Raw genomic sequence first — 19,060 nt, 5'->3', positions numbered from 1 at the left:
ACCTCCAAGCATAATAATGGAATCTCTCTCTCTCTCTCTCTCTCTCTCTCTCTCTCTCTCTCTCTCTTTGTGTTTTGTGTTTAAGGATGTACTATATGACCTCTACATGCTCATGTGGAGGACATCCTATGCTCACAAGAACTTATGCCTCTACTTTTTCCACCAAAATTGTAGTTGTCATCGAGTACACCTATTTAGAGAGTTGTTTAACCAGTTTCTACTAACTTGTTTACTTGTTGTCACCACGATCTATGGTGGGCAAGGTTCTTTTTTGGGGAATTGGGTTGTCTACATTCCTTACCATCAATGACAAATAGATTTAGAACTAATCATTTCCAAGGGTAGATATGGGGTTGTGGAGGTGTTGCATTTCTAAAATGCCTCTAAGTTCTAGTATTTCCTAGAGCACTATTTTGACACTCTCCAAATTAATAGAGTTGGAGACTGTGTGAAGGTAGTCCCCACTCTTGAGAGAAATTGCAAAAACCCACCCTAAAGATGTAGCAATAAACAACAAGAATTCCCAACTTTGCAAAGCTGAGCATGGGAAACTTCTCTTACAAGGTTGCAACATTTCTTTTATTGAAGGGGTTTGAACTTTGAACTTTGAATCCTAGAAGGCTACTTTATGGTTTTGAAGATCTTCTTTGTCTCTAGTTTTCCGTTACTCTTCTCTTTTTATTGGCTTTTTCCACATGGCACTGTGCTTGACTTTGAGCGTGTAAAGAGAAGGAAGATTGCCTACATCTAAGTGAGGTAGCTTCAGTGGGTGGTGTACAAAAAGACGTTTGTGTGGTGTATAAGTAGACGTTTGTGTGTGTGTCCAAAATTTTGTGTTGCCCAAGGCCAGCCAACTTCTTCCATAGGGTCAACCAATCATATGGACCAGGGGGACAGCCTCACGGAGTCGATTGTGTGAGTTGTAATTTCAAGTTCTACTCTCTCTATTAAAAAAAAAAAAAACTTTTCCATAAGGGTGTCAAGAAACTTTTTTTTCTTTTTTCAAAACTCACAAACGTGAGTATATTATATTAGTAACCCAAAAGAATTACAAATACTAGTCATGCTCATAACGAGCCATGCCATCTTCCAACAGACACTAGTACATCGGCTTAAAGGGATTCTTGGAGGAGGGTGTCAAGAAACTTAGAAAGTCACGAGTGATGGCAATGCATAATACGTCCCTTGATTGCCAGCATCCATGCTCTCACATATTAGATTGCATGGGTTCCCATTGGAATCCATCTATGCTATTGTTGTGCATAGGAGTCCGCAAATGTTAAGTATTTGTCTATTTTTGGCTCTTTTTCATTAGTTTTCATCATAATGTGCATGTCGGAGGCCTATACATGGTCTTGCTTGATGGTATTGGTCCTAATTGAGCCCGTTGGCCTACATAGAATTCTTTCTCGATGGTCATGGCATTCACATTTCATTGTCGGTGAGATTCTTGGATTATACCTATGTGCAACTTTTGCATCCATGACATGGGCTCTTACGCACTCATGGCCACCATGGGTATGCACAATTGCTCGATGATAATGTCCCTTCCGCACACCATGGTTCTATGTTTCAAATGGTAGTTTTCCCTTGAGATGCTTACACATAGCTATTGCATTGAAATCATTGGAATACCTATGTGAATCTTCTGCGTCCATGACACTAGCTCTTATGCTCATGGCCATAATAATGGGGATGCGGAATTGGTATTGGCCCTTGCTCTTTTTTTTGTGTTGAAGGAAAAGGGGGGGCGGGGGGGGGGGCAGGGGCAGGGGATAGATTTACAATTGCTTGATGGTATTGGCCCTTGTTGGGGGTTAGTGTTGTTAATGATTTGTTGGTATGAAATTGTATTGACAATCTGGAGTTAATCACTCACAAGGCTAGCCCTCGCTAAGTAAGATGAGGCTTAGACTATTATGACCAATGATATGATGAACAACTCCATAATACGCTCGCAAGGTGGCCAATGGAAAGGGTTTGAGGTGCATGATAAGTTGATGGCCCACAATGGGCCTAGCTGAAACTTGGGGGTATGGCAGGCAAGCTTACTAAAAAATGGAACAAAGCAGCGATGTCTCTGGAATGGGGAGAGCTGTCGAGGTACTTCCACAACTCTATATCTCAATAGTCCCCTTGGCTCTCGAAGGCTGGAGATGTCTTTCTCACCCCTTTTCAGAGGGAAGTGGCCAGAAGGTTAATAACAAAGGTATTAGGCATATAGGTCAATTGTGGGACTACAACAGAGGCTGTTGGAAAGGAACATATCAACTGGCCTTCTTCGAATTTAGCCTTAGTGGGTCAGAAAGATTATTGACCAGTAGAGCTCTCGGACGGCTTAATATGTGGTATTTACCTGACTGTGAGTCCAAGCTCGAGTGGAAAGCTTGGCACTGGCGTGTGAGCAGACATTTTTAAAAACCCCAAACTAAGAATGTGGATCTCGCCCTCACGGATTCACAGGATTGGTTCTCCACGCTCAAGAAGCAGTGGGACGAAAAATGGATAGGGTGGGAGACGGCGATTTGAAAGCTTGGAAATGGCATGGGGAAAGGCTTTTCTGCTCGCCCAAGCTCAATAGGATCTGGTCCAAAAAGTGGAATGCAAGCAAATGGAGTCAGTTTGTTAGTAACATTTGGAAGGCCAAATGTGAAGAGAGAGACAAAGTCTTCCTTTGGAGAGTTCTCTTTGGTCTCATTCCCACCGGGGATAAAGATAAAGCTGGAGGTCTAGCCGAAGGTACCTGTGTTACAAACACCCGAATGAATCCCTCATGCGAAAACCCCTGTGCGAAGGATATTCCAAGGTAACCTTTTGTGATTAATACAACTCAAGCTCAACTCAGCACTTAAAAAAAGAACAAGTTATCCATTACTAAATGATTAGCCAAGACCATAGATGATATAAAACATAAGTGGGAGTGTGTTTATTCACATGGTTATGCTTAGAGGCTAGAGCCCAAAGTATTTACCTACGATTGTTATATGGTACTAGTTTGGTCGGCAGTCGCCTCTCTCTCTCTCTCTCTCTCTCTCTCTCTCTCTCTCTCTCTCTCTCTCAGCGATCAATGCATGTGTCGTCAGGTTGTAGGCCACACTCGTCAAAGCAAGGAGGTTGCACCAAGTGTCTAGGGGAAGGGGCCGGAGTCCCTTCCCCCATTATAGGTAGTATAGATGTATGGTATCACATGAGTTTACATTAGGAAGGTTCTATAGGGCAAAGTGTAGATTTTACAAAGGTGGGTCCCCTAAATAAGGTGGTTTTGCCACGACATTATATACCACGATGTCTTAATGATCCTAGAGCAGTGGGATCGACTGCGGTTGTGTATCTCAAGGCCAATGAGCGATCAACGCCGAGTGTGGATCTTGAGGCTGATAAGCGATCAATGAGTTGACATGTGGCCTCACGTCTACGGTTTTTAACCCATCATCTCTCTATTACCACTAGTGAATCCTCTAGGGACTGGCGTGGCTTCGTGCATTATTGTTACTCCACACAAAGATGTTTGTTAAGAGTCTGCCCTTCATTTTTCACCACAACAACTGACAAGTATGTCCTAGGTGGGACGAGCTCACAATCGAAATTTTCAAAGAATTATGGGAGGAGCTCAAAATTCCAACAATCAAGATCGCTAACACGGCTCTCTTGGAGGGGCATTTGGGCACCGGCCTCAAAAAAGGTCTAGTCAAACCTATTCCCAAACTGATTTGTTGCTCTTTGCTAAAACACTGGCACCCTATCTCAATGACGACGGTGGCATACAAGCTCATTGCCAAGGTTGTGGCTTTAAGGTTGGCTCCAATCTTGAGCAAAGTCGTCACTCCTCATCAGCATGGATTTATCAAAGGACGTTCTATATATGATAACATCTTGGCAGCCATGGTCGACATTGAGTACGCAGCTTTCACCAAGCAAGAAATTATCCTCCTTCAACTTGACCTAGATAAGGCCTATAACAGAATCTTGTGGTCCTACATTGCGTCGATCATGAAGGCTTTGGGGTTTGGACCCAAGTTATGTGCGTTAGTGCTTACGCTTCGAGAGGGGAGTTGCTCTGAGTTTCTTTTCAACATTAGGATTGTGGGTATGTTCGATGTCAAGCGATTGATCAAACAAGGTTTCCCCCTTGCCCCGTTGCTCTTAGGCTATTGGCTCTCACCCACTAGTAACCTTGCTCGAGGACAGTGTTTCAAAAGGGGAATTTCAAGGTCTATCACTTCATAGAGGTAAAAAATTGCTTGCAGATGATTCTCTACTACTCCTAAAAGCCAAGCCAGAAGTGTTAAAAGAAGATCCCTTGACATTGTCTAGCTATTTGCCACCGCTTCTGGCTCAATGTGCAATATTGGGAAGTCAAGAGTTATTTCTCTATTTGAAAGCGACTCGTTTGACCCCACAGAATGGTCAGCGGAAGTTATTAGGAAGGGCACTGTTTTAGCAAAGAGCAACAAATCAGTTTGCAGAGTCATTGTCATCAATGCTTTCATGATTCCTTACATTTCCTTCGTGTTGCCGCTTCTTAAGCTAAGCAAATCCAATTGGAAAGATTCTTTGAAGCCTATTAAATGTTTCTTGTGGAAGAGCAACACAAAGACCACAACCCCTTGTCATTGGGCGAAATGTGACTGGTTAGCAAGACCAAAGAAACAAGGGGGCATTGGGGGCTTGGACCCCATGCTACATGTAGAAGCATTGTGTGCCAAGCTAGTTATTTCGTTGTAGAACAAAAGCAAGAATGGGCCATCATGGCTTGGGATATGATAAGCAAAGCAGAACTTGCCTCAAAAGGGGGCAAATGGAAGGAGCCACAGTGCATGATAAAATTTTGGCACCTCTCTGGACGGTCTTAAAGCTTGGCAGAAGTACAAGGAAACTGGCATGAAAGTGTAAAAAAACGGCTTTGACCCTAGAATGGGGGGACAAGTTCAGGTATTTCAAGGGTTCCTCTCGCCAATGGTCCCCCCTTGCTCTCCAAACTTGAAAGGGGTTCTTTCAATCCTTTCCGGAGGGAAGTTGCCCGCCAGGTCAGCAACAAAGAAATTTCCAAACTGTCTCACCTCTGGGATGCCAAAAGGATGTGGAATTTTTAGTGCAGTGACATAATTTGGGCCTTTATGAAAGACTTGTGATCATTAGACTCTTGGAGGTATTGTCAATGTCATCGTCACCCATCTTCGGGGCGAAATTAGACTAGAAATCCTTGCATGGCTGAAAGATAGAGTGTTTTTGCTCCCCAAGACCCATGATACATATTGTGAGCTAGATTACAAAGCAAACTGGTTTGCCCCACTCACCAAAATATGGAAGAGAAATTGGTCGGGAGAGCGATGGCAAAGAAGTGTTAAGGCCATATGGGAGACCAACTGGCTGGATTACATAAAGTATTTTATTTGGAAGGTGCTGTGGGGAGCCATGCCTACTACTAGGATTAAGGTTTGCGCTAGAGGGATCGACATTGATCATTGTTCTGGGTGTAGGGAGGCTTCTGAGTACCCTCTACATTTGTTTGGCAAGTGCTCGACCTCGCAAGGACTGGCCATTAAAGTATGCAAATGGGTACGGAAGACTTGAAAGATCAACTTTTTTACCGATGACCTGATTCTGGGAGGATGAAGCTACTATAACTAGGCCGTTCTGGTGTGCACCCAAATCACCAGATCTTGTTACCTTAATTATGTGTGGAAATGAAGGAACCTTCGAGTGTTTTGAGGCAAAACTAGTGGTGGCCCAATTCGATGATATAGTGCATCTCAACATCGAAGTCATCCATGCCGTATGAGCTAAAAGGGAGGCAATAGGTAGAGATAAAGAATGGTGGCATGTACTAAGTTGTCTAGGATCATCGTAGCATGTTTGGATTTTTGTTGGGGCTTGGATCATACCCTATGGAATTGTTGACACCTCAAGGCACAGGTTGTGCTTGAGGCCGATTGTATTCTTTTTATGTTAATATAATTTCTCTCACTCACAATTGTGAGTATGACAAAAATAAAAATAAAAAAATCATCTAAGATTCTTGTTTCAAAAAACACAAAAGGAGAACAACCAATCTGCATGTAGAACTGCCGTCTCTCTCTCTCTCCTCGAGTCTCGAGCCCTCTATGTGACTTTGGACATGATATTAAAGGGGTAGGGCCGGAATGATTACCTAAACAACATCACGACGGCACATAATATTTAACCAATGGTTACTACATGGACATAATGTTTACTTGGTAAGCCTAATGTGCTTTGGTGGTTTGTTGAGCCCACAAGCGGTCGCTTGGCATGATCTAAGCCATTGTCCTCATCCCAAATCAGCGGCCTCAATATAAGCAGTGCTACAAAGACTAATTTACTCTATCATGCGACGTAACCACCATCAATGCCTGCTTTATGACACACACAACCTACGTGACCTCCAACATTCTCCTCTGAGGCAAAAATAGAAAATAATACAAATGATGTTTCCAATGTAGGAGGTTATTTATTTTGTGTTGATGAAGGCAAGCAAGTTGGAAAGCTTGAGGAGTGGCCTCAAGTTTTTGAAACCAATCTCTTTTCTCCTTTAATTGCTCTACCACAAAAGGAGATTGGTGGTAGAGCCACTCCTTTAGAATTGACTCTTTTCCCAAGTTCTGAACTACCAACTATGGAGGAATAGAGCCCTGACGGGCTTCAAACCGAGCCGGTGCCAACAAGAGGCTCATGAGAAGCAAAAGTCGGTCATCGGCACGACAAAGAGAGTGATAACACAAGAAGTTTTGGACATATTCTCACATTGTGACTTACCTCAACATCATGAGCTTTTGCGAGGGAGGCACCGCATACCTAGCTAGGTACGATTGAGGGTAGGGGACTGCCTGCCCAATGGGGGGGCCGGCGGTCCCCTGCCCCCAATCGTACCTAGCTAGGTATGTGGTGCCTCAGAAGCTCATGATGTTACGCATTGTATGAAAAACACTGAAAAAGACTCCATTTTCCTACATGAGAAAATTTCTAAATCTTCTTGTGTGAGGATATAAAAGGAGAGCCAAATTTTTTATTCCCAGAAGATTTGTCTTGTGCTTGATCTTGATCAAATTCTCCTAAAGTTTGATGATTTAAGGACACCATTAAAGCTTGCAATCGACTCATCACATCGGCCAAAATCAGCATCGTCGAGATCGTGCACGAAGCTTGCAAAAAATCCTCTCAAATCCACAAGGGGAGTGCCTATGTTACCTATACTGTGACCCCTCTCAAGAACTTGTATGCAACTTTCACTATGCTAGATAAATAATTACAATTGATGTGTTGAGCTCTTTTTCTAGCTTGAATATCGTCAAAAGTGCGTTAAAAGGGTACTTTCACATCGTGATTTATCCAGATTTATATCCTCATATTAAAAATACTCCCGTCCTTATTAAGTTAAGCTTATATTCTATGTCTTTTTTATTGGATTTGATTCTTAAGATGTATGCCACAATAAGTATATATTCATAGCAGTGGACGTTTCGAACAGACGAGTATGCTCGCCTTTATCTCGACAAAATTTCAAGGTTCTTTATCTGTATCCAAATCTCCATGCTTATGCGTTTACTTGGACAACACATAAAGACTACTGGGCCGGGCACGACTTTTGTTCCTTATAGTTTTTGGGGAGACCACAATGCCGACGCTCCATCATACTTTTGTATGGCTCTTTTGCATGATGTGCACTAGATATTCAATGTTATCACTTGTTGCCTCATCAACTGACAAAATATTTAACTATTACATTGTTTTCATGTAGCTTAACAAAAACAACATCCTTAGCGTGCACACTCGGACGAGACACATATACGATTAGCAAGTCAATAGTGCACTTCGATTTTTAGAGTTCGTCAATGCTTTTTGTAGTTTCGACCGTGAAGGCTTTCTTTGGTTTAGTTAAGCAACATGTTTTTCTCACTAGTAGGTACTCTATTGTATGTATTGTAACTACCTCATTAAGCGGAATCTCCGCAGATCCACCCGCCGTTCTCTCTCCTCTCTCTTCCATCTCTCCCCCCTCTTCCATTGTTTCCCTCTGCGCCTTGCTCGGACAGCGACCGATAGCAGCTCCATGCGGCGCTCTCCGTATTTCTCTTAGTCTCTCTCGACTCAGAGCGTCAGCATGCAGGTTTCCTGAAACAAGGTCTCTCTCTCTCTCTCTCTCTCTCTCTCTCTCTCGCACGCGTTGCTCTGCTCTTCTGGCTCTGTTCGCGTGCCCTATAGACACCTGCTGTTTCACTCTTGCGCACCGTGCTCCGCTCCCTCCGCATACCTCCGAGCCACTCCATGCGCACTCCAACTGCTGTCTGCAACATCTCTCCCGACTCCTACCTACTCTCTCTCTCTCTCTCTCTCTCTCTCTCAAAAAGACCACAACTCTCCTCGTCGAATATTTCTCGCGACGTTAAAATTCTTCTTCTCTCTCTCTCTCTCTCTCTCTCCGCCTCTCCGCCACGTGCCGCCCCCGACTCTCTTTTCCCTAAAGCCTAAAGAGCATCTACTCGTATTCCCCTTAATTCATCCCAAATTAAAATTGGGCACGCCTATTTTGTTGACTACATAATGTCATCTCGTATATATATGGTCTCCGCTTTTAAATTGTATAAAACTTTTAAATTGCTTATTTGTCTCTACAATATCTTCAATGTCATGTATATTAAGTAGGAAAAGGGAGTCTTTTTCAATGTTTTTCATACAATGCATAACATCATGAGCTTCTGCTCGAGAGGCACCGCATACCTAGCTAGGTACGATTGGGGGCAGGGATCGCCGGCCCCGGTGGCGACCACCGGCCCTCGCCACCGGGGCCGGAGATCCCTGCCCCCAATCGTACCTAGCTAGGTATGCGGTGCCTCTCTCACAGAAACTCATGATGTTGAGGTAAGTCACAATGTGGGAATTATTGTGAGAATTTGTCCAAAACTTCTTGTGTATAGTGACGGGAATGATTACCTAAACAACATCCTGGGGGCACATATGTTGTAATGTGACGTCAAGGAAGCCCTTTAAATACCCAAAAACAGGTAAAATGCTGTCAAAAAGCAACCCTACACGTTCAAAAGGGGTGTTATAAGCAGGCATCTAAAGAGAATTTGAGGACAAAGGATTAAGTTTAATTATGTTGTGCTTTTTGAAATCTTCATGTTTATAAATGACTTGAGATCATAGTCACAAGGGACGCATTCCGGGACGAGGGACGGGGCTCAAATGGATTTTTAGTGTAAAAAAGAGGACGGGACGGCAAGTGGGGACGGTAAGCCCGAAAAAGGGCGTCCCCTGTTAGTATGCTTGAGATGTCTTTGTAACTAGTATAAATTGGCAATTTCAACATCATTATTTGTCGATGAGCTGGAGGTGTCAAGAATTTTGGTTGGTCTATGTTCAAACTCTCACAAGGAAATGTCTAAGGCTATGGTCCAAGGAAAGTGACCTAGCACTCATGACATGTGCTTTGGGTGGCCCTATTCAAGAAATTTGCTTTCTATTCAAAGGTTGGAAAGAGCCACATTCAAGAAATTTGCACATGAAGTGTCTTTGTAATCACTTTTCTATCAAGGTTGGAAAGAGGTAGGGTGTTCCACAGTGACATGACTTGCATTTCTTGAAAAATCTCTACTGATGTGGTCCAAATTGAATTTTGCTTGGATTTTGAGAGAAAAGCTTCCCACATAAGGTAATCTGATAGCAATTTTGTAGGGGGTTTCTCACCTATTTAGAGGTGAAATTGAATCTTGTAGGTTGAATTGCACTAAATTTTGAGCATTGGGTGATATCCTATGCAAATGGTTGAATGACCATTATAATGACCACAAGAAGATTTAGAAATTTTATCATGTAGGAAAACAGAGTCTTTTTCAGTGTTTTTCACACAATGCATAACGTGTTGAGCTTCTGCTCGAGAGGCACCGCATACCTAGCTAGGTACGATTGCGGGCAGGGGACCCCCGGCCCCCCCACCGGGCCGGCGGTCCCATGGTCCCATGCCCCCAATCATACCTAGCTAGGTATGCAGTGTCTTCCTCAGAGAAGCTCTTGACGTTGAGGTAAGTCACAATGTGGGAAATATTGTGAGAATTTGTCCAAAACTTCTTGTGGAGAACAAAAAGAGGTTCAACATATTGCATTATGAATTTGTGAATGGTGTCTTTTGTATCTCTCTCTACACATTTGTATGACCATTGACAAGTATAGGGATCAAGTGTTAGAAAAACACGGGGGGTGGTGTAGTGTATTTTAACCCGCTGAAATCGTAAAATCCCAGTTAAATTTTGAGCTTGCCTTGAAGAAAATGGGGAAATTTACACAAGTTTTAGTGTAATTACCGGCAAAAGCTTCAAATTTGACCTAAAAAAAGGGAGAATTTCAAGTTTGCCCTTATTTTCTTTGGTTAGGGAAAATGTATTTTTCTAGCCTCCCTAAAATAATAAAGTGTGTGTGTGATTATCCCCATCTTTGTCACATGCAGACCTGAAAAATAATTTGCCTACCTTTTGAGCAAAAAGGGGGGGCCCAAACTTCAAAGAGTCTCTTTGAAACTTGTCAAGCTGAGCTTGCATGTATGTGTACATCTACTTTTTCTGTCATATCTCCACTTTCTATGGACTCTATTCAACAGCCTTGTGTTTCCTCAATAAACAAGCCCTTCTCTTGAAGTTACTGTTTGGGTAGAAAACATTTGAGCCAGAGCTTGCCAAAAACATTCTTTTTGGCAAGCCTAACCGAAGAAAACAAGGGCACACTTAAAACTCTTCCGGTTTTTAGGTCAAAACTCGAAGCATTTGCCGGTATTTACACTAAAACCCGTAAAAGTCGACCGGTTTTCTTCAACGCAAGCTCCGAACCTAGCCAGGAGTTTGCAATTTTAGCCGGTTACATAGACCAAACCCTGATTTTTTGCAAGCATGATTTGAGCTTGATTTCAATAGGAGAGTCCTACAGTACTAGAAGTACTTGACTTGCTCCATGACTTTTCTTGACTTGGGAGAGTACCATCTTTTCAAAAAACAACCTCACACACACATACACACAAATATCCACCCCTTGCAAATTTTGCTTACACCTATATTTTGCAAATTTGATTATCTGGCAGCTATTCATGCTGCATGCTGCTGACATGCTCCACATACATACATACATACATATATACACATGTATGCCTACAGCTGAGCTCTAAAATTTCCCTCCATTTCCTCCATAAGCACTTGGCATCTTCTGCACTTCAACTATTGCTCCTTAGGACATCCCTCTTGCAGCATTTAACAGAGCGCTCGTAATTTTTCCAGTCTTAGCCCTTGCTAGGGTGCGATGCACCAAGTCCAAATTCAAATCTGCATCACCCACAAAAAATAAGAGAATCCACTACTGAGAGTAAACTCAGGCTAGCCGACTAGTCGAGCAAGACCGGATTACTGCTGAAAAATTATAGCTCAGAACATCCCAACTCCAGCAAAGGCTATGGAGCTCGAATCGAGCAAGCCAAGCGCTGAGCAAAAGCCGGCCAAGATCGGGAAGTATGTGATGCTTTGTACCATAATTGCTACAGTGAGCTCCACTCTTCTTGGATATGGTAAGAAATTACCCTATATTTATTGCCATCAGTGTTTTTAGTGTAAGAGCTTCAAGGCTCATACCTTTCTAGCACAAGCCAGTGTGAAGCATTCATTCATTGATGATACTCATCTCTCCAATCCCTTTTTTTTTAATAATGGCATTGCTTGCATATCCGAGAGAATACCCTTTCTTCTAACAAATTTTGCTCACTGATTCATTTCCATGTCTGTATCGCATACAAACCTTCAAGCCATGTCGGCTTTGCAGTTGTTGAATTCAGTCTATGCCAATTCTATATACATTGTTGATGCGTCTCGGCATGCCCGCATTGGTCAAGTTCTCCTTTTTTCACACATGATGACTACAAATTACTGTTGGTTGCATAGTTCCTTTCATTGTCCGAGTCCCGCTAAATGGTTCAATCAAGTGCTCTTTGTAGCAACAACCTTCTGTGTTACTCACTTGAATAAATTCTGTTGTAATAATTTCAAAACCTGCTTCAATGGCAATCATGTGCAGATATTGGCGTCATGAGTGGGGCATTGCTCTTTGTAAGCCAGGACTTGGACCTCAACTTGGTGCAGCAGGAGATAGTGGTGGGGTCTTTGAACCTCATATCAATTGTAGGCGGCGCAATGGCAGGCAGGCTATCTGATTGGAAAGGAAGAAGGCTCACCATGGCCATAGCAGCTGCAATCTTCTTCGCTGGCGCCGCCATTATGGCAGGCTCTCCTTCCTTTCCTGTGCTACTTTTGGGGCGTTTAGTCGCCGGCATCGGAGTTGGCTTTGCGCTCATGATTGCTCCAGTGTATTCGGCGGAGCTCTCACCTGCACGAATCCGAGGCTCCCTAGTCTCATTAACTGAGGTCTTCATCAATTTCGGCATTTTGCTCGGTTATGTCGTAAGCTTTGCTCTTGAGGGCCTCCCTGCTACATACAACTGGAGGCTCATGCTTGGCATTGGGATGTTGCCTGCTCTTCTTCTTGCAGCAGGTGTGCTCGTCATGCCTGAATCGCCCCGCTGGCTTGTCACACAGAGACGGACCTCTGATGCACGTGCGATTCTCATCAAAACATCAAATGGGGACATATCTGAAGCAAACATACGACTTTCAGAGATATTACAAACTATCGGATTTGCTGACTCTGTTGATCCAACCAAAGACCCAACTACAGAAGAATATGACAATGCTCTTGGGAAGGCAAAGAAGCAAGGTGAGGGTGTATGGCGAGAGCTCTTAATCTCACCGAGCCCGGCCATGCGTCGCATGCTGCTATGTGCCCTTGGCCTACACTTCTTTCAACAAGCATGCGGCATCGATGCAGCCGTGTACTACAGCCCTGTGGTGTTTGGGGAGGCAGGGGTGCACAGCAAGCTGGGAAAGCTTGGAGCGACAGTAGGGGTCGGCTTCTGCAAGTTCAGCTTTATCTTCATCGCCACATTTCTGTTGGATCACGTGGGGAGGAAGCCGCTGTTGATAACCAGCGCGGTAGGGGTAACACTGTCCCTCTTCACGGTCGGGACCGCATTCATCCTGCTCAAAATCAATACGACAGAGGGCGATACCCTGGTGTCGGTGAATACAGCGGCACGGCATGCAGCGGCGTCAGGGGTAGGGGCTGGTGTTACAATATTCGCCATCTGCGCGTATGTGGCCCTGTTCTCGATAGGGTTCGGGCCGGTGGCGTGGGTGTTTGTGTCGGAGATATTTCCATTGCGGGTGAGGGCGCAGGCGGTGGGGCTGTGCGTGGTGACCAATCGGCTCATCAGTGGCACGGTGGCCTTGACATTTCTGTCCATCTCGCAGGCCATTACTCCTGCAGGCACCTTCTTCCTATACGGCAGCATCGTCTTTGTGTCCATCATCTTCTTCGCTGTGTTCATGCCAGAGACCAAGGGCAAAACCCTGGAAGAGCTCGCCCTCTTCTTTGAAGGCCGACGCTCTGCGCCCCAGCTTCCTCCTCCTCTATCTCCTCCTCAAAAAACTAGCTAGACCTGTGCATGTACGATTAACAGTTTTTGTTGCAGCAAAAACTGGTTAGCGCTCCTTTTCTCTCTCTCTCTCTCTCTCTCTCTTCTTCTTCTTCTTCTCTCTTAGCAGGTCTCCCCCCCTCTCTCCTCTTCTCGGGTGTGGGTGTGCTCTTCTTCTTCTCTCTTAGCAGGTCTCTCTTGGCATTGTTCCTACATCCCCCCCTCTCTCTTCTTCTCGGGTGTGGGTGTGGGTGTGGGTGTGGGTGTGTGCGCGCGCGCACGCTAATAACAGATAGCTCTAGCACAACGTGCCGGGCGGCCAATTTCCAGCCATGAAATGATTCTGTAGAATCTTCCACTGTGAGCTGCTAATCTTGAGCACATCAGCTCCGGCCAGCCCTCTACGAGTCTGTTTTTCCGAAATGCTTTGCTCTGATTGGATGGGAAGGTTGGAAGAGGCAGGGCGTGGGCTACACCGGCCAGCTAGCCAATTGGCGGCCAAAAAGGAGCTGCACACGTAGGCTTCACGCCCCTGGTAGATGCTTTTTGGCTGGCCGGCCGTCTTAGATGTGCTCGTGCTAAGAGGAAACTCAAGTGTGGTAGATTGGTTATGCCATTTCCCTCTTGACTAACGGGTCTTGAGTTCAACTCTCTTCGTCCGCTAGATCTTTAAGGTCTCGTGGGATAGTTTCCTACGACGTTAAAACTCTCTTCTTCTTCTCTCTCTCTCACTCTCTCACACCCACAATGAGCACATGGTTGCCAAATGGGTGGCCAACCATAATATACAAGGGGATGCCTAATTGTTAGTATCCACACCCTACTTTCCACTTGTACCAACACATTGCACTTATTCACTGCCAACCAAGGGGATCTGTTTACGTGGTGAGAACTTTTTTGTGTCTAGGAATTGGCTGCCAATCATTAGAATCCACATCCTGATCTACGCTTGTGCCAACACATTGGGCTTATTCACTGCTAGGTGACTGAGTGTGTGTTCCACCCTTGCTCGTTGACCGATCAACATGCCTTTTCCTCCTTGATGAGCTTAGGGGGTCACTACAATTTAAAAAATGGCTATCACATGGGTTCAATAGTAGGGATTATTTTATTCTATATTTGATCACATTTTCACATACAGAAGGGTGTTGAAAAAATGAGCTTGAAACAAAATTTACATATTGAATAGGAAAAAGGTCTCATTTATTGATGAAAAATTCATAGTTCAGGGGTTTTATATAGGTTTTACATATAGTGATTCTCCCAAGTTGATAAGCCAATCATCACGACCCGCCATGTGCTAAATCTCTCTCTCTCTCTCTCTCCCTCACTCACACACACACACACACACACACACACACACGTTACTATATACATGTTGTAACATTTAATGGTCTAGTAACTTGTGTGTAGCGAAAATAGCATGAACATAGTGAGCATTTCATTAGAATAGCTTCCTAATGAGAATAACAAGAGTCCTTGGGTGGAGAGAGCAACAAAAAGCATAACACCAAGTTAGATAGCATGAACAATAGTTCAAAAGAGAGAGAAATTAAGCAATTGACAACAGTTGATGACCGGATTTGCATGGAGCCGGTCCCCCCTCCAAAAGGATTTGTATTATGGTTTCTCCCATCAAGAGAGACATTTTACAATACAATTTCTTGTGTTCCTTCAATACTAGCTAGTGCAATGAAGATGGAAACTTCATGCACTATGCAAAACACTTATCAAACACAACATCAATTCCCTCACGGTCTTAGACCCAAGACCTCACACACCTTCGAAGATGGTGAGAGCTAGCGCGGTATGAGAGTAGATTGAGAGGAAGAAGGAGTATTCTTACGAGAAAGATGTACATCTCTTCACATAATCACTCAATGAAAACATCGTTTTGGGCACCTACTAGCATAGCTTAGCTTAGTAATTAGCATGGTAGAGGAGATGAGCATGCATTGAAGCTTGGCTCTTGGTTGGATTTGCATCACAAAGCCAAGAGTTGTTGGTGTAGGCCTCCCTTCTCACAAACTTGGAGTAGGTGATAAGCTTCCCATTAAAGCTTGAGAAGGACAGAGAGTCTTCTTTACTTCACACATGAGCTAGTGTGAGTGTGTAGGTGATAATGCCTTTGAAAAATCAGCCCCCTCTCTCTCTTGGTCGACCCCTCTTGCTAGCATTCTATTGGACCTCCACAAGCTTAGCCAATGGTAATTAAGTAGCATAAGTGATAGCCTTCTGACATGTGTCCCCCTTTCCCCTTTTGTGAGAGCTTTAGGTAATTATTTAATTCAACTAAACTCTCATTGGACTCCTTTGCCTCCTGGCCAATAGGAATCAGTCAAGCCATTAGGTTGCTGAATGCTCATTGGTCCCCTTGGGAGACTGTCCAATAGTCTTCTAGAGAGCTTAATTCTTATTGGTTCTTTTATCTAGCCTAATTCTCATTGGTCCACCTCCAAGGCCATCCAATAGGAATTGGGTACACCTTGTGGGCATGTGGGCTAGGGAGTTGACATGTGTCCCTCATTCCCTTTGTGTAAAGGGAGCTTGTGTGTGTGTGTGTGTGTGTGTGTGTGTGTGTGTGTGTGTGTGTGAGTTTCTCTCTCATCCCCTACTTGCAAGGCTCGCCCCCTCCTATGTAGGGATTGCCAAAGACTTTTGGGACACACACAAAGCATCCAATTCCCCCAATGTTTGACCTTTGGACACAACCTTTGAATTTTGGAACCTTAGCATTTTGGAAGTTTTAATGGACTGAACCTTAGGGTCTTTTAAGCCCATTGTTGCACATGGATCTTTTACAAATGGCCCCCCCTTTGGATCCTTACTGTGGTAGGTCTACTAGCTTAACCAATATTCTAGCTTTTTCTCCCCTGGCACTTCCCCAGATTAAATGATCAGTTTAACATGAGAAAATCATTTAGGAGAATTAGATATTGTACATTTTCTTACTCTTGGGAAGCATTGTAAGCATTGATAAGGTTTAGGTTATCCTTTAATTCTATGCCTTGCATCCATCTAGCATCTTCAAAAGGATAATTCTTAAACTTAATAAGATATCGTCGGCGGATAGTCTTACCGCCTCTTAGTACCTTGTCTTCATGTCGGAGAATGGACTCGGACTGCAACACCTCTTCTTGGTCCTCGATCTCCAGTGGGTCTTCAATAGTTGGTTCTTGAGGTGGCTCTCCTTTGTAAGGCTTTAGTAGGCTCACATGGAAAGCATTGTGTATAAGCCAATGGTTGGACAACTTGAGTTGATAGGCCATCTCATTGATTGGCCTAAGAATCTGGAAGGGACCATAGTACCTTTTTGCTAACTTAGCATAGTCCTTTTGGTGTTCCATAGGATTCTTGCCCGTCGTGTGCTTTAATCGAGCCTTAGGAAATTTGAGTAAGACCCAATCATTTTCTTTAAAGGCTTGGGCTCTTCTGTGCTTGTCACCAGCAACCTTTTGCCTTTGCTGTGAGATAGAGATAGCATCCTTAATCTTTTGGAAAGATTCTTGTAGGTCTCGGCTATACTCATCTGCAACGAAGATCTTCCCGTGTACCTTAAGTAGCAAGGGACTTTTTGATCTTCCCTCAATTACCTCAAAAGGTGCTTTTCCTGTGGAAGTATGTACAATGTTATTGTAGGCATACTCCACTAAGGGTAAGTAATTCTCCCATTGGGATCTTTGATCTAATTCCGTTACATAGGCTTTTAGTAGATTGAGAATTATTAGGTTAGCTATTTCACTTTGGCCATCCGTTTGTGGGTGATAGGCCGAAGAGAAGTTTAGCCTTGTTCCTAAATTCTCAAAGAGACCCTTCCAAAAATTACTGGTCATTCTAGGATCTCTATCCGACACTATAGACATTGGCAAGCCATGGTACTTGAAGATTTGTGAAATGAAGAGGGTTGCCATTTGATGGGCTTTGATAGTCTTTTTGACATGTATAAAATGAGCTTGTTTATTGAACTTGTCTACTATCGTCCATATTCTCGTATTCCCATGGATAGACTTAGGCAATCCAAAGATAAAATCCATGGATATGCTCTCCCATGGTGAATTAGGGATTGGCAAAGATTGAAGCAATCCAAGTTGCTTCCCTCTATCAAACTTCGTCTTTTGGCATACCACACATTTAGAAACATACTGTTGTATGTTTGCTTTCATGGTACGCCAATAGAAATATGTTTCAATCCCCTTTAGGGTAGACTGAATCCCTCTATGCCCTGCATAAGGAGGAGCATGAGATTCATACATTACTTTCTCACGTAGTGAGCTAGTAACACATAGTCTATTGCCATAGAGAAGATAACCATCTTGTAAAGTAAATGGTTCCTCTTTCTTCCCTAGTGCAAGGGCTGAAATCACATCTCTAAAATCGGGATCAATAGCATACTCATCTATCATAGAAGATAGATCATTGTGAGTTGCTATGGAAACCGCATTCACTCTCGGCTGTCTTGAGAGTGCATCAGCTACTTGATTATGCTTGCCAGCAATGTGAGCAATATGAAAATGAAATTGCGAAAGGAAATTTTTCCACCTCATTTATTTGACGGAGAGCTTGGTCCGCGTCATGAAGTACTTAAGACTTTGGCGATCCGTTCGTAGAATGAAAGGAGTCCCCAATAAATAGTGCTTCCATGAGTCTAAGGCATGTAAAATTGCAAGGAGTTCCTTTTCATATATGCCTAGAGCCTGCTCAACAGGGTCGAGTCTTCGACTTTCATAGCCTATGGCGTGCCCTTCTTGAAGCAAAACAGCTCCAAGGCAATCACCACAAGCATCACATTGGACCTCAAATGGCTTTGAGAGATCCGGTAGTGTAAGCATAGGTTGAGAGATAAGCTTTTCGAAAGCATTGTTCTCCTTGGCAGACCATGTGTACCTAACGTTTTTCTCTGTTAGGTCATATAATGGTCCTGCTATTAGTGAGAACTTTTCTATGAAGCGTCTATAGTATGTGCACATACCTACAAAGCTTCTTAACTCATGTAGATTCCTTGGTTTAGGCCATCCTTTTATTACCTCTAGCTTTGATGGATCCATTTGGATGGCATCTTGAGAGATAATGTGACCTAAATACTAAATCTCTTGTAAGAAAAATTCACTTTTCTTTCGATTAACATAAAGTTTATTCTCTCTTAGAACTTGAAATATTACTTGGAGGTGTCGCTTGTGTTCGTCTAATGAATTAGAGTAGGATATCATCAAAGAACACTCCAGTAAAATTTCGGTGAGTCCTGAATAGCTTCTCCATCAAGCGGTTGATGTGGCTGGTGCATTGATCAAGCCAAAAGGCATGACAATGTATTCATAAAGACCAAACGTAGTGCGAAATGCGGTCTTTACAATGTCTTGATCAACTATCCTTATTTGATGATAGCCACTTTTTAGGTCAATCCTAGTGAAGTAGGTGGAGCCTTGTAGCTTATCAAATAGGTCTTCTACGGGAAACCTATTTTTGATAGTGATCTTATTTAGTGCTCTATAGTCGACACACATATGATATGTGTCGTCTTTCTTTTGCACTAGTAGCACAGGG

The 19,060-nt window shown here is 43.5% G+C and overlaps 1 protein-coding gene across 1 annotated transcript; it reads left to right on the top strand.

Moving 5' to 3' along the window:
* Positions 1–11,022: 11,022 nt before the first annotated feature.
* On the top strand, positions 11,023–13,596 carry LOC147436258 (polyol transporter 5-like). Its single transcript, XM_086489184.1, has 2 exons — positions 11,023–11,563; positions 12,067–13,596. The coding sequence occupies exons 1-2, from the start codon at positions 11,452–11,454 to the stop codon at positions 13,539–13,541; spliced, it is 1,587 nt and encodes a 528-aa protein (XP_086345310.1). The 5' UTR covers positions 11,023–11,451; the 3' UTR covers positions 13,542–13,596.
* The last annotated feature ends 5,464 nt before the right edge of the window (positions 13,597–19,060 follow it).

This window comes from Adiantum capillus-veneris, chromosome 18 (assembly GCF_014529385.1).
Source record: "Adiantum capillus-veneris isolate H3 chromosome 18, ASM1452938v2, whole genome shotgun sequence".
In the NCBI taxonomy this organism is placed as follows: domain Eukaryota; kingdom Viridiplantae; phylum Streptophyta; class Polypodiopsida; order Polypodiales; family Pteridaceae; genus Adiantum; species Adiantum capillus-veneris.
Note: the sequence above shows the minus strand (reverse complement) of the source record. Positions and strands in the feature narration are given on the sequence as shown.